Genomic DNA, 14,831 nt, shown 5'->3' with positions numbered 1-14,831 from the left:
CGCTCCGTCGGTGAGGTCACCTTCGTCGACCAAGCCACTACCTCCAACTTTCTTCATAGCCCGCATTCCTATGCTTGCACGCACAAGGGAGCAGGCGCAACCATGGTATCGTTGCCCCTGAGTGATTCGATGTCCCATGTGCTTCTCGTCTTTACCGTCCTCAGCCCAGCCATCTTCCACCACCGTCTGCCTCGGGCGTGGCCACCGCCATCTGAACGTCCTGCAGCTACCGACACCATCTCCCACACGCCACATGCTATGTTGAAGAAAAACATCTGTTGCAAAAGTTTTTCTTTTCAACATGACCTATTTTGCAAAAAAAAGTCGCAAACATTACCTCTCTTGAAATGATGGAGGGCGCCTTTCGATGGCAATAAATCTAATGGCTCGTAGCACGTCTCGTACCGATACAAAACTGAAGATTAGGGAGGAGGATCTATCAGAAACCTATTCCCTCCGTTCCTAAATATAAGTCTTTTTAAAGGTTTCATTAAAAGATTACATATGAATGTACATAGACATATTTTAGAGTGTATATTCACTCATTCTACTCCTTATGTAGTCCTCTAATGAAATATCTATAAAGACTTATATTTAAGAACGGAGGAAATAATAGTGTGGGGGAGTAATTATATTTATCTCCATTATTTTGGATGTACAAAGTCGTGTGACCCGAACCCGAAAACCTGAGTTCGACCCGACCCGACCCGAAACAACTAAGGTTGCACTTTTCATATTAAAAATATACTATTATTTGAAGTATTTTAGGTGAATGCATCAATATAGCATACCATACCTATATTTTCTTATAAAACCCTTTTGGAGGCAATTCAGGCTTTCAGGGCCATTGGGCTTCGGGTTCAGGCCGGGCTATTCCTGGTACAGCGGATCATTCGGCCCAGCGTCATGCCCAGGCCCAGGCCCAGACACCGCGCCGAGCCGAGCCGAGCCGTGAATTTTTTCGATCTCGACTGCTAGCGAATCCATCTCCCGGACGGACCTTCTTCTCCATCCCTGCCTCATCGTGGACCGGCCGGTGAAGAAGACGACGGTACGAGCTCGCGCCACCACCACCCCCAACCAGGAGACTCAAATCCCAACCCCTCTTCGCTCGACCGCCCCCCCAGCTCGAAGCCCCCCTCGAATTTCCCTGCTGCCGCTGCTGTTTACCCCTCTCCCCACTGGTATGGTCGCGTGATCTGGCCGGGGTTTGGATGAAGGAACGGAAGCCGGCGGCCCCCTCTGCGTTGACCCGGATCCTCGCCACCTGCGCGTCCCAGGTGCCCGCTCGCTCGCCCGTCCACTCGTTAACACCCCCCTTTTCACCTGCCGACAAGTGTGATGGTTCGCTCGTTATTACCCTACCTGCTGCGGTCTCTAGGTTGCTGTACGCCGGTGCAGGATAGGGGATCAGATTGCGCTTGTGGTGGTCGTTTTTTTTGGTCAGCAGCAAGTGGTCATGGTAGATTTGGTGGATTTGTGAGGTTTCCCCTCGCAGATTGGTTTGTTGCTGCTGGGAAGATCATGATGGGTGATGGATAAACTGTTGCAATTGGTGTCTCTTTGCTTGTTGTTATACCTGGTAGGTACCACGTAGTACTGATCCGTGTGCGCGTCAGCTTAGTCCTGATTTTGATTTTGGGCCACAAGGAGGATGTCTGCTGCTTAGTTGGCACCCTACTCTGCCCTTGGGTGATTATATTTAAGAAGCGCACTTCAATTTATTATCCCTAATTTTTGCTGCCGATTTTTCATGTTGTTACACTGAGTCAGATGGCATCATATGAATGGTAGCTAAGTCGGAGTGTGAGTGTGAATTGAAAGTATCCATACACATTCCCATTTTATTTTTTGAGAAACAGAATACGTACTTAGACACTCACAAAGACGTACATACACTCATTCCTATGAACGCACACAAACGCACCCTACCCTTATAAGCATCTCCGGGAGACCGAGCCGGCCAGTCTTGAGATAGATGAAGTCACCACATGCACATCTTAGTCGATGAGAACATGTCTCCCATTGAATGAACATCGCCGAAAAGCCTGGAATAAATTCAGGAAAATGCGAGCACCCGTGCCAAGTCTAGGACTTGAACCTAGGTGGGCTGGTTCCACCACAAAGAACATAACCATCTGAGCTACACTCAATTCGCCCCAAAGAAATAATTTGACGCTGAGGGGTTGTGTAACTTGCTGTACTAGTGATACCATATGCAATTCAAATTGCTAGTGCTAACTGGCTTGGTGAAGATGAGTGAATACTCAATGACCTTATGATCTTTTTTTTTTATGTCGCGAGTGTTCTATTTATCAGCTATGCTATGCAGGCAAAAGATTATGGGAGATGCATAGCAGCAAAGGTCCCTGAGATTGAACATAATATGTGTTCTAAGGAGTTTCTAGCACTCAGACAATGCATGCAAACTGCGGTAATCTTTTCCATTACTAAGAAAATAGTTTGGTTGTATCACATCATACTGTTACAACTTTCACCTGTACAATTAAGCACCCAATTCAATTGGAAATGCCCTTCGGTTGCTCTAAATAAATCACTGTTTTCTTTTTGGCCAACAATCAACTTCTCTACCAACTTTTGTTCCTCCTCTTACTTGTTTCCTTTTTTGTTCCACTGCTGCTGTGTACTCCGTCCATCTTCCTCTTACGACACTATGCCATTTCCACCACCGCTGGCGAGGTTTTGGGAGTGGATGGTGGCTCTCTGCACCCATGGGGCTTAAAGGGATGACCCGGTGGAGATGGTAGGTCATCTGGGCATGTCAAGAACATTGGGGGGGGGGGGGATGATCTGGGTGAGAAAGATGTTGGTTGATGCTAGGAGGCGGATCCAGCGGTAATATAGCTGCGGCAACATGGATGATGGCGGGGGCAATGGATTAGATAGCGACCACTGAGAGAGTGGGGATGAGGGAATGGTCGGTGTTGGTGCTGGAGGGCAACCCTCATGCGCCAGAGCAACTCTTGTGATGCAGGGGGCAGCGGACCTTGGGGAATGGGTGGCAGTGAGTATGGGATGATCGGGAGGTGAGAGCAGGGTGAGAGAAGTCTAAAGAGTTGAGGGCTAATCTTGGTCCCATGGTCCAGAAATTTGACTGTGGGCCAATTGGAAAAAAAGTTGACTGTCAGTGTGCAGTTCCTAAATTAATTAATTTTGTTGATTCATATAAAGTCCCTAAATTAATTAATTTTTGCCAATTCATATGCAGTTCTTCCATTTTTTTTACGTTTCATAGGCTTACAGATTTAAATTTGTATTTGGTTTATAAAAGACTGCTTACAATCTGTGTATTCGTTTCTTGCTTGAAAGTGGATCTATCTTCCTGTCCTAACTTTCATTACTCTGTCCTCAAAGGTCAAGAATAAGGCTTGAAGTTTTAGGTGTTTGGTTTGGTATTAACCACCTTTCAGTGTGATCAGTGTGCTCTCAGGTGAGTAGCTCTGTATTTTACGACTCAAAGAAAATATGGATAGCATGGTGCTTTATAACCATGTAATAAGAAAAAGAGTTGTGCATCATGCTGACAGCGCCTCCCTTTTGTATCATGTTGGTAAACTGCAAGCTCACTAATTGACTCGCTGGAAATAACAAATGAATTGTGTGCAATCAGATGCAAGGAGGTTTGACCAGTCCTGGTGCGCTCTCTCATGCTTATGTACAACATCCTCCACTACGGTGTGACATTCCAGATATTAAGGGGCTATTCTATGATGATGCGAATAAGTTTCTTGTAGCCCCAACAGCTGACCGGGTATTTGAATATCTAATTAGTTGACTTTGCATTTCCGCTAGAAACTTGGTTATTACAAAGTAAATTGGTTACGTTGCTGCAGATATTATACTGGAAGATAGCTTCATCTACTCAATCTGGGCCTCCAAACTCTGATCCAATTAATGAAGGCCCCATCTTATCAGTTCGATTTTCTCTGGATCAGAAAGCCATAGGGATTCAGCGATCCAGTCATGAAGTTGAGTTTAGAAATAGAGAAACAGGGGAAGGCTGTAGTAAGAAGTGCAGAGCAGATTCTGAAACCATACTGGGATTTTTCTGGACTGACTGTCCCACTTGTGATGTCATAATTATAAAAACAAGGTTCGTAAGTGTGTTTCTGCTACAATATGAATAACACAAACTTTATATGTGCTGCATCCAAATATCCAATTAGCCTATTGTCAGGCCCACCAGCCACGGGAGCACTTGTAAGATGGACCAATTAGTCATGTTCTTATTTCGGGACTGACTTCATTCATATTTTAATTCTATGTAAGGCAGCTATCTTGTTCTTTGGTTCATTTTCTGTGAAATGTGTCTGTTGCAGTGGGCTAGATCTGCTTGTCTATGAGCCTCAATCAAATGCTCTTCGGTTGGTGGAGTCAAAAAAGTGCAATGCCACCTGGTATCTTTACACTCATGAAAGCAGGTTGCTTCTTCTTGCATCTGGAATGCAATGTACGCTGTTCACTGGATATCAGGTAATTCATTATGCACCCATTGAAGACAATATACCCCATAGGAACAACTCTGATGAGGATTGTTTTTATAAATGTTGGTTGGTATTTAACTTCTTTTACTTCTCTTAACCTGCTCATTTTCGTCCTGCTGGGCTGATGCTGTAGTTGCGCTTTAAACTTTAAAGCCGATTCCGAACTGGAGACATTTTAAGGAAATCTGTGTGTAGTAGAGTGCAGACTTGGATCTTTAATTTAAACTTACTTTCTATTTCCACCAAATTGACGTTGGTCATTGATTTAACATCTAAGTCTGTATGCTAACGTTTACCTATGGTTCTAACAGTTTTCTGCTGGTGGGATCGTCAAATTACCCAAGTTTGAGATGGTGATGTCTAAATCCGAAGCAAATAACAAGCCTGTCCTAGCTGCTGCCGATGTTCACATTGTAACAGTGTATGCTTTATGTCCCTCTCTTTATTTTGTTTAGCAAATTTCAGATAAACCTCCAATAACATTTCTCAAATTTGGCAGGTATGGTAGGATTTACTGCTTGCAGCTGGATAGAGTTGGCATGGCATTGAACCTGTACAGATTTTACCGTGATGCTGTTGTACAACAGGTTTGAACTATATGAGCCGATTCCCTCCAGTTTCTTTTTCTTAAGAAATACTCCGATGATAGGAGTACATGTCATGTTCCGATAGTTTCTTTCCAAGTTAGGTGTCTGTTTCAGTTTCTAGATTCCGATGATAAGTTCAGTAGCATTTATTTAACTACACGAATGCCCCGTGCCTTGCTGCAGGAGTTTGTATGAAATAAAAACTGCGCTGAACTAATTAACCTAGCTAGTGTCTTTATGGTTTCTCCTATAGCAGGATAATTGTTTATCAATAGTTCATAAATGAAGAATAATAAATATACATCTCTATGTATAAGTGCAAAATTGGGCGGAAAAAAATGCATGCATGTGTCACTTTCTTTCAGAGCACTGAAGTATGAGTTGCATGCATACGTCAGTTTTTTTTGTACATTAAAACACCTTTAGGCGTCAGTTACTACATGCATTTGCATGCATGTGTTGGTTACTGCATGTGGTTGGTGCAGTGGCTCTTAATGTATAGATCTGATGGCTATTATAGACTGATCTAGTATATCCAACGGCTAAATTAATTTGGATGATGTGGCTCAACAAGAAGCGAGAGAATTCCTAGTAGTGGGGATTAGCTATTTAGATATAGTAGATATTTATGAAAATCACCATCCTTCGTCATGTTCGCAACATATTCTGCAGTGACTTTAATTTAAGGTGATTAAGATTAAGGTGATGGGGATCTCTTATGTTTTCATTATCTTGTGTAACTATCCACTTGCCGGTATGATTGCCGACGTGTGAATAACGGTCACGGTGGTTGCCTGACTTGAGACAAAGAACAGAGGAGAGGCATGAGAGGAGGAGACGAGTTTTCTGTTTATCCATTAGCCGCCGATTCAGTTACAGCTTGCAAGCCTCTGTAACCGACCCAATACACCCTGGCACATAGACATCACAAGCACACCATGCTGACGGCACCACTTTCCGCCTTCACAACTAATGCTCCATAACAGGATGCACAAGGGAGAGCAAGAATGTACCAAAAAGCGATGTACAATCCCCAACCCCCCTTTAATAGTAAAAACGAGGGTAACTGTTGGAATCACATACTCCCTCCGTCCCATAATATAAGAGCGTTTTTGACACTGTGTAGTAATGCTCTTATATTATAGGACGGAGGGATTAGTTCTTATAAGGACATGATGATTAGACTGTTATGTAACTAAGCTTACGTTACATGCTTCGATTCCAGTCTGTTGTTTCCTTCCTTAGAAGGCCGCGGTAGCTGGATCTAAAGTTGACACTAGGTCTATGCGTTGTGGTTCAGTTTGACATCCTGGGCCTGGTTAGGTAGGAAACTACTTGGTTTACATTAAACTGTACTCCCTCCTACTAAAACCAGGACACTAGTTTTAGATCAGAGGGAATATGTCTGTTTACAGTTACATATTTTATAGAACTTAGCTGTCCGTTTGTCCCTTGTAAGTAAACACTTGCGTTCCTGAAAAGTTGATAAACTGTTCTAAGTTTGGCTGAAAAATGCCTTATTGCTGCTTTTGGCCAAGTTCTGTTTAAGGAGTGTCTTGGTCGGTGATCACAAAACTCTTTAGTCTGGTCTAGGTTCTGAAATCCCTGTTTGGGAATGTTCTTCTATTTCTGCTGTCAAGAAAAAACCGTAGTCCCCTAACTCATAGTTTGTTATTTCAGGGTACTCTCCCAGTATATTCAAGCAGAATTGCGGTTAGTGCAGTTGATAATATAATCATGGTCCATCAAATTGATGCAAAAGTTGTCATACTTTATGATGTATTTATGGATTCTTACGCACCAATATCTGCACCACTTCCACTGCTTGTGAGAGGACTGCCCAGCAATAGTAAGCAAGCAGCACAGCCTGCAGATCAGCAATCAAGTGCATATGGCGGGACTTTATATGGAGAAGGTTGGAACTTTCTCATTCCTGACCTCATCTGTGATGCTGAGAATGGGCTACTCTGGAAACTTCATTTAGATCTGGAGGTAAGGAATTGGCAATGGATTATTCCTTGATTAATTCATCCTCAACACAAATACAATTTTTCCCTGACTTGGGTAAATTGAAATCTAGGCTATTACTGCTAGCACTTCTGATGCTCCTTCGATTTTGGAATTCCTTCAGAGACGAAAGTCTGACCTGAGTATGGTAAAAGACGATTTCACTACTTTGTAGATATGCCCATCTGATAGTTCAATTTTTGCCATCTATTACCATTGTCATGATATTTCTTATTGAAACATACGTCAGGTTAAGACACTAAGCCTTGCTATAGTCCGAACAACCATCTTGGAAAGGAGACCAATAACTTTGGTTGCAAAGGCAATGGATATCGTTCTTGATTCATACTCCCGTTTGATGAAAATGGGAGGCGGTGCCGCTGGGGTTAGGAGGACGTCTGAGCAAAACCAACAGTCAAGTTTTCAGCCTGTTGAGGACTCCCGTGTGGTTTCTCAGGAACCTCCTGGAACCATGATTGGACCTGTTATCAACACTGATTCAGCAAGTGGGGTTGAGAGTAGACAGTCACAATCAAATTCAGGAGTTGAGCATGGAACTGCCAACCTGGCAGCACATGTAGACAGGTCATCTTTGAACACATCCTCCGATTCTGATGGTATTGCCAGTGCATCGAGAGCGGTAAGTCAGGCAACATCAAGTTCCCAGATATCTGATGCTGCCAGCAAAAGACCGCAGGTTGTAGGTGAGGATAGCCAACCATTGGCTTCTGGTACATCAATGCAGCATGGAACACATGTTGCTAGTGTGGCAATTTCACCAATTGAAATGGTCCAGTCCGTCTTTATGCTTGTTGAAGATGAAATGATGGGTGATCCTGCATACCTTATTGCTGTCATCATGGAGTTTTTACGAAGGTACTTCTAGTGTTCTGTAAAATTAACTTAGAAGCAACAAAGAAAAGGAACACTAAGTATTGTCCTGTTTTGTATACAGCCTGTCAAAAGCTGGGCTGAAGGCTCCTCCCGACCTTCATGTCATGATGACTGCTTTGTTGGCCTGCAGCAACCGTTATGCTGAAATAGCGCTGTTTGTATCGAACAAGGTCAGTATGTTATTCCAACACCATCATTAATGATCAGTGTGGCAATTACCATTAAGTAGACTAGCACAATCAATCATGATGTTTGTATCTAAGGTCAGTATGTTATTCCAACACCACTGTTAATGATCAGCGGGCGATTACCATTAACTAGACTAGCAAAACCGATCATGTCGTATGTGCTGGTGGTTAAATATATTACCTTTTTGGCTTTGTTATTTCAACACCATTATTAATGATCTGTGTGGCAATTACCATTAAGTACACTAGGACAATCAATCATGTCGTGCATGCTGATGGTTAAATATATTACTGTTTTGCGAAGAAAATTGAAATCACTATTAGTGCAAGTAGGGTTAAATATATTGACGAGTATGATTCCAAACATATTGACGAGTATGATTCCAAACACATTGTTATCCTTAAATTTGTATGAATAGTGTCCAATCCAACACCCTTTTTCATCCATCACTGGATGAAAAATACATGAATAACGTCCTATTCAGCATGACTGGAAACGAGCAAAGCAATTCACTTTTGAAGAAAATACAGATGTCAACTGTAGTTTGCAGTTTCCTTTAGGTAGTACTATTAGTCTTTGAATATCATTTATGTAAAGTTTCAGTTGTGACTCTCTCTACTAGCATCTAGCATTGACTATTGTTGAATCTGAGTCTGCACCTGACTTGTCTGATGACCCCCCGCCTGCCCCCTGGATACTTGAGCTTCATACAACAGGCCTCTAATTGAGCCCATCAGTTCATTTTACAGATGGAAATTCAACATGGGCATCAGATTTTTGTCAGCACGAATCACTAGGCTTTTATGTTTGTATGCTGTGGTAACCTGTGAGAGTTTGTACCATTTTTTTTTTTGACCTTTTCCACGTAAAACAAAAAAAATTGACCACTATCAGCTTCCTAAGTGAACGTGGTAAAGAAGTATGGTTTCATTCTGCCAATCGAAAAATTCCTGCAGATCCTAGAGCCGTCCAGGGAACTCGCAGTTCAGCTCATTGAACTGGGTCGGCAGCATCTGCTGACAAGGAAGCTGGGCGTCGACATGCTTCGGGAGAGGTGCCTGCACCATGACTACGTGGCCGCATTACTCCAAGACGGGTACTACCTGGAGGCTCTACGCTATGCTCGAAAATACAAGGTATCCGCCTGCCCTACTGATGCTGCATTGTTGTTGAGTACTTCTCGTTGCTGCTTCCATGTATCAAGTTGAAAACAGCGAATTATGACGTATTCTTTTATGCGTTGCAACTTACTTCAACTAAGTTAGTTAGTTTCTGAGTTGATGATTCCCTTGAAAATCGGTGCTCAAGTTAGCACCATCCTAGCTTTATCGAATGCTTTGTTGCTGACATGGTGATCGGTCCAGGTTATCACCGTGCAGCCTTCCCTGTTCTTGGAAGAAGCCGTGGCCAAGAGCAGCGCGCCAAACCTTGCCGCCGTGCTAAGCTTCTTTGCTGAGTTCACACCGAGCTTCAAGACGACATCGGACTACAGCAGATATCGGCACATACTGTCAGAAATGGTCTGAAGTATGCATTGTTATTCCGTGGAACGATTCTCTTCTTTATGCTCTTGAGGTTTGGAGGAAACGTGTAATAATTGATGACTTTGTTCACCCTGTTTAAAATATTATTATGCTTGTGCTCCAAAGTTGGGCCCTCGTTGATGGTCTTGGTTGCTTAGAGTAGATTTGCTGATTTAGCCTGGCTTGGTGGCTCATCTAAAATCTCTGCTCCTAAAAGGGGAGTGTGCGGTTGTGATGGTTGGTTTGTAGTGATTTCGTTTGTTCGTCTCCTCGATCATTTGTGTCGTTCTTTCCTTCCCACTTATCTATTTGCATAACAAAAAGGAAATGTCCCTCGTCTTCCGTTTTTGATTTTCTCTGACCAAATTTTGGTGAATGAGCCTCCGCTAAGAAAAAATCAAACACCCAACCCTTTGCTGACTCCGAGCGAGGGGTCTTCTGCTTGCGAGCGCGTAGCCGCAGTCTTGCTCAAAAGCCCCAAGCCCTCTTACCCAGCCGCCGACAACTGAAGTCCCTTCCCTCCTTTGTCCGCGAGTTTGGCTCCACCCTCTCCTAAATACCCACCCCCTCCACTGTCTGTGCACGCCGCACAGACGCCACTCCCACACGTCCCTGGATTCCACGTTGATGTCACTCTTCGAAGATATAATATTCATGCTCAATGCGGGCATCAAATAACAATTATTCAGGTTCATAACTAATTTCGATGGTACTCGAAGAGCAAGCGTGTCGACGGCGATCACATCAACCTTGAAGCGAGTCTACTAGGTAGGCATCATCAGGCTTAAGCCTAACCTTCACAAACATATTTCAGCTAACCATACCACTTAAAAAATTATATTTAGATGCTTTACATGCAAGAATCACAATGCAATTGCTAATTAGACTTAGAAACTTGATGTTTTGAGCCTACCCTTTATTGTAATGCTAGATGCGCCACTGCTTGGAACCATTTCCCACGCTCATCGTCACTTCATCCTATGACAACCTTCATTTATTTCGTAGTTCCTGTTTTGAGTTACAAATATAAGCAACTGAACCGGTATCAAATGCCCGCGCACTACTACGGGAGCTAGTAAGGTACACATCAATAACATGTATATCAAATATACCTTTGTTGACGTTGCCAACCTTCTTATCGGCCAGATACTTGTGGCAATTCCGCTTCCACTGGCGATTTCCCTTGCAATAGAAGCACTTAGTCTTAGGCTTGGGGCTACCCTTGTTTTTTTTTTCACGGGAGCGGCAACTGACTTGCCGTTCTTCTTGAAGTTTCCCTTCTTCTTGCCCTTACCCTTTTTCAAACTAGTGGTTTTATTCATCATCAACACTTTATGCTCCTTTTTGATTTCTACTTCCGCGACTTTCAGCATCACGAATAGCTCGGAGAATGACTTGTTCATCCCTTGCATATTATATTCATCATGAAGCTCTTGTAGCTAGGTGGCCGTGAATGAAGAACTCTGTCAGTGATCGTCTCAGGTGAAAGCTCAACTCCCAACTGACTCAAATGGTTGTAGTACCCACACATTTTGAGTATGTGTTCACTGATAGAACTATTCTCCTTCATTTTGCAAGCAAAGAATTTATCAAAGGTCTCATACCTCTCGATTCGGGCATTAGCTTCAAAAACTAACTTCAACTCCTAAAACATATCATATGCTCCATGGCGTTCAAAACGCCTCTGAAGTCTCGATTCCAAGCCATACAACATGGCGCACTGAATTATCGAGTAGTCATCAACACGCGCTTGCCAGATGTTCACAACATCTGCGGACGCGACCAGGGGGTGCTGCCTGAAGCGGTGCATCAAGGACATAAACCTTTTGCGAAACCGTGAGGATAGTACTCAGATTACGGACCCAGTCCGTATAGTTGCTTCCATCATCTTTCAGCTTAGCTTTCTCTAGAAACGCATTAAAATTCAGGGGAGCTACTACGCGAGCCATTGATCTACAACACAATCTGCAAAGGCAACTCAGACTATGTTCATGATAATGGGTTCAATTAATCATATTACTTAAGAACTCCCACTCAACTGAACATCCCTCAGGTTCTTCGAGTGTTACATGATCCAAATCCACCAACCCAAGTCCGATCATCACGTGAGATTCAAAATGGCAATGGGGACGGGGATCACCGAGGGACACACCATCGTCCTCGCCCCGATCCCCACTAATGCCCATCCCCGCTAGCCCCGTCAACCTTCGCGCGGGAGGGGGGGCGAACAGTCCTCATCCCCGCAATCCACGGGTACCCGATCCCCATGGGGATCTCCATGGAGACCACCAACAACAAAGCGGTAGTAGATTAGTAGCACAAACCACAATAACTTTTCACAGATCAATCATCCAATACAACAACAAAACAACAATACATTGGCAGCACTAACCACAATAATTTTGACAACAATCATTCATTACAATCATCCATTACAGAAGCAAAACAACAGCAAAATAGCAACACAAACCACAATAATTTTAACAGATTCAATCATCTCAAGTCTAAACACAGTAAGTTTGACAGATTCAATCATCTCAACTCAAGTCTGACAACATAATTAATAAACTAAAAGTATGATTGGGACAAATGACAATACTTAGTACGACTACAAGCCGAAAGTTCTAACTCTTAACACAAGCATGGTAAGCACAATAAATGAGATGAAGACTTGAAGAGCCCATTCCACTAGCTTCTCAATCCTCCATTATCTTTATCTATGACTCCATGGAGGCAAGCAACAAGCCTAATGGTTATTGCAAGTGGAGAGTTCCTCATCCTGATCATGGACATAGTACAAGATATTTTCGAAAGTTGCAAATCAAATCAAAACATAAGATGAGAGTTGCGAATGTCAAGTTACCATTGGTTTGTCCTCATCGTCAAGACAAGTTTGAAATTCAGTAAAGAGTGATGAATTGTTCTCACCTAAAATTGCAACAAGTAAATTGTGTAAGAAAAAAAAAAGTAGTGTAGCAACAACAAACCAGATAATAGCAAAAGAGTAGCATTTGCATTTTCTTACCTAGCATGTCAGCATTAGGCCAAGCTTGCATACACATTATAGCTTTAACCATCTTTGGTAAAGGCCTACTACGGTGAGAGCTGAGGATTCTACCACTTTTAGAGACTGTGGATTCTGATGCTACCATTGTGACCGGAATAGGCCAGATGTCATGAGCAATAAGCTGTTGTGACCGGAATGCACATTTTGATGCTACCGTTGAGGCCGGTGTATCTCCATTCACAGTTGCTGCACTTGCATCTGACTGTGTTGGACTTGATACCATTGTTGATCCAAACAAGCAGTCCAAAAATAAAGGCACGTAACAAAATATTTAGAGAAGTTTGACATAGATAAGCAACACATAAATCAGGAATAAAAAGCATATCTGCACTGCTGGAATAAATATAAAAGTGTCACAATAATCATAATATAATTGATAAACATCAAATTTCAGAAATTCACCCACTCATGGTTGACCAAATAACATAATAATTTTAGCAAATGGATTACAAAACTCAAAGTTCCTATCCTAGTGTTGGAAATATGCCCTAGAGGCAATAATAAAATGGTTATTATTATATTTCCTTGTTCATGATAATTGTCGATTGTTCATGCTATAATTATATTAACCGGAAACCTTAATACATGTGTGAATACATGGACCACAACATGTCCCTAGTGAGACTCTAGTTGGCTAGCTTGTTGATCAATAGATGGTCATGGTTTCCCGGCCATGGACATTGGGTGTCGTTGATCAATAGACAGTAGTGATGTGATGTACAAGACCCAATCCTAAGCATATCACAAGATCGCGTAGTTCGTCTGCTAGAGCTTTTATAATGTCAAGTATCATTTCCTTAGACCATGAGATTGTGCAATTCCCGGATACCGTAGGAATGCTTTGGGTGTATCAAACGTTGCAACGTAACTGGGTGATTATAAAGGTGCACTACATGTATCTTCGAAAGTGTATGTTGGGTTGGTACGAATCAAAACTGGGATTTGTCACTCCGTGTGACGGAAAGGTATCTCTGGGCCCACTCGGTAATACATCATCATAATGAGCTCAATGTGACTAAGAAGTTAGCCACGGGATCATGTGTTACGGAACGAGTAAAGAGACTTGCCGGTAACGAGATTGAACAAGGTATAGGGATACCGACGATCGAATCTCGGGCAAGTATAATACCGGTAGACAAAGGGAATTATATACGGGATTGAGTAAATCCTTGACATCGTGGTTCATCCGATGAGATCATTGTGGAATATGTGGGAGCCAATATGGGTATCTAGATCCCGCTATTTCTTATTGGCCGGAGAGGTGTCTCGGTCATGTTTGCAAGGTTCCCGAACCCGTAGGGTCTACACACTTAAGGTTCGGTGACGCTAGAGTTGTAATGGGAATTGTATATGTGGTTACCGAAGGTTGTTTAGGAGTCTCGGATGAGATCCCGTACGTCATGAGGAGTTCCGGAATAGTCCGGAGGTGAAGATTTATATATGGGAAGTCTAGTTTCGGTCACCAAAAAGGTTTCGGGGTTTATCGGTATTGTACCGGGACCACCAAAAGGGTACCAGGGGTGCACCGGGAGGGTCCACCTATCCCGGAGGGACACATGGGCCGAAAGTGGGAGGGAACCAGCCCCTGGTGGGCTGGTGCAAGCCACCAAGTGTGGCCCAAGGCGCCTAGGGCAAAACCCTAGGGCGTGGGGCTGCCTCCCTCCGACTTGGGAGGCAAGCCACCCCTAGGGCCGCCGTCGCCCCCTCCTCCTAGGGCTGCCACCGCCCCTCTTAGGGTTTTCCTAGGGTGGCCGGCCCCACTCCCTCCCTCTTATAAATAGTTGGGGTTGGGAGGGCTGCGCACAGCCTTGAACCTCTCCCCTTGGCGCAGCCCTACCTCTCCACTTCTCCTCCTCCGCGGTGCTTGGCGAAGCCCTGTCGGAGAACCACAAGCTCCACCGCCGCCATGCCGTCATGCTGCCGGAGCTCTCCCTCAACTTCTCCTTCACCCTTGTTGGATCAAGAAGAAGGATACGTCCCCGAGTTGTAGGTGTGTTGAACGCGGAGGCACCGTTCGTTTGGTGCTTGGATCGGATAGCCGCGAGTATGACTCCATCGA

The 14,831-nt window shown here is 43.6% G+C and overlaps 1 protein-coding gene across 4 annotated transcripts; it reads left to right on the top strand.

Moving 5' to 3' along the window:
• The first annotated feature begins 951 nt into the window (after nt 1–951).
• LOC123447376 (regulator of MON1-CCZ1 complex) lies at nt 952–9,846 on the top strand. 4 transcript variants are annotated; one of them, XM_045123983.1, is made up of 14 exons: nt 952–1,280; nt 2,333–2,434; nt 3,376–3,451; nt 3,632–3,772; nt 3,855–4,114; nt 4,341–4,494; nt 4,817–4,926; nt 5,005–5,092; nt 6,773–7,084; nt 7,173–7,247; nt 7,350–7,975; nt 8,055–8,163; nt 9,139–9,318; nt 9,547–9,846. In XM_045123983.1, exons 4-14 carry the CDS (start codon nt 3,632–3,634, stop codon nt 9,706–9,708), a joined length of 2,217 nt encoding a protein of 738 aa, XP_044979918.1. In that variant the 5' UTR covers nt 952–1,280; nt 2,333–2,434; nt 3,376–3,451; the 3' UTR covers nt 9,709–9,846. The 4 variants fall into 4 exon arrangements, with proteins under 4 accessions (XP_044979918.1, XP_044979912.1, XP_044979931.1 ...); XM_045123977.1 differs by having other exon boundaries at nt 968–1,280; nt 3,584–3,772; XM_045123996.1 differs by lacking the exon at nt 2,333–2,434 and having other exon boundaries at nt 968–1,280.
• Nucleotides 9,847–14,831: the final 4,985 nt, after the last annotated feature.

Source organism: Hordeum vulgare, chromosome 1H, assembly GCF_904849725.1.
Source record: "Hordeum vulgare subsp. vulgare chromosome 1H, MorexV3_pseudomolecules_assembly, whole genome shotgun sequence".
Lineage (NCBI taxonomy): Eukaryota > Viridiplantae > Streptophyta > Magnoliopsida > Poales > Poaceae > Hordeum > Hordeum vulgare.
Note: the sequence above shows the minus strand (reverse complement) of the source record. Positions and strands in the feature narration are given on the sequence as shown.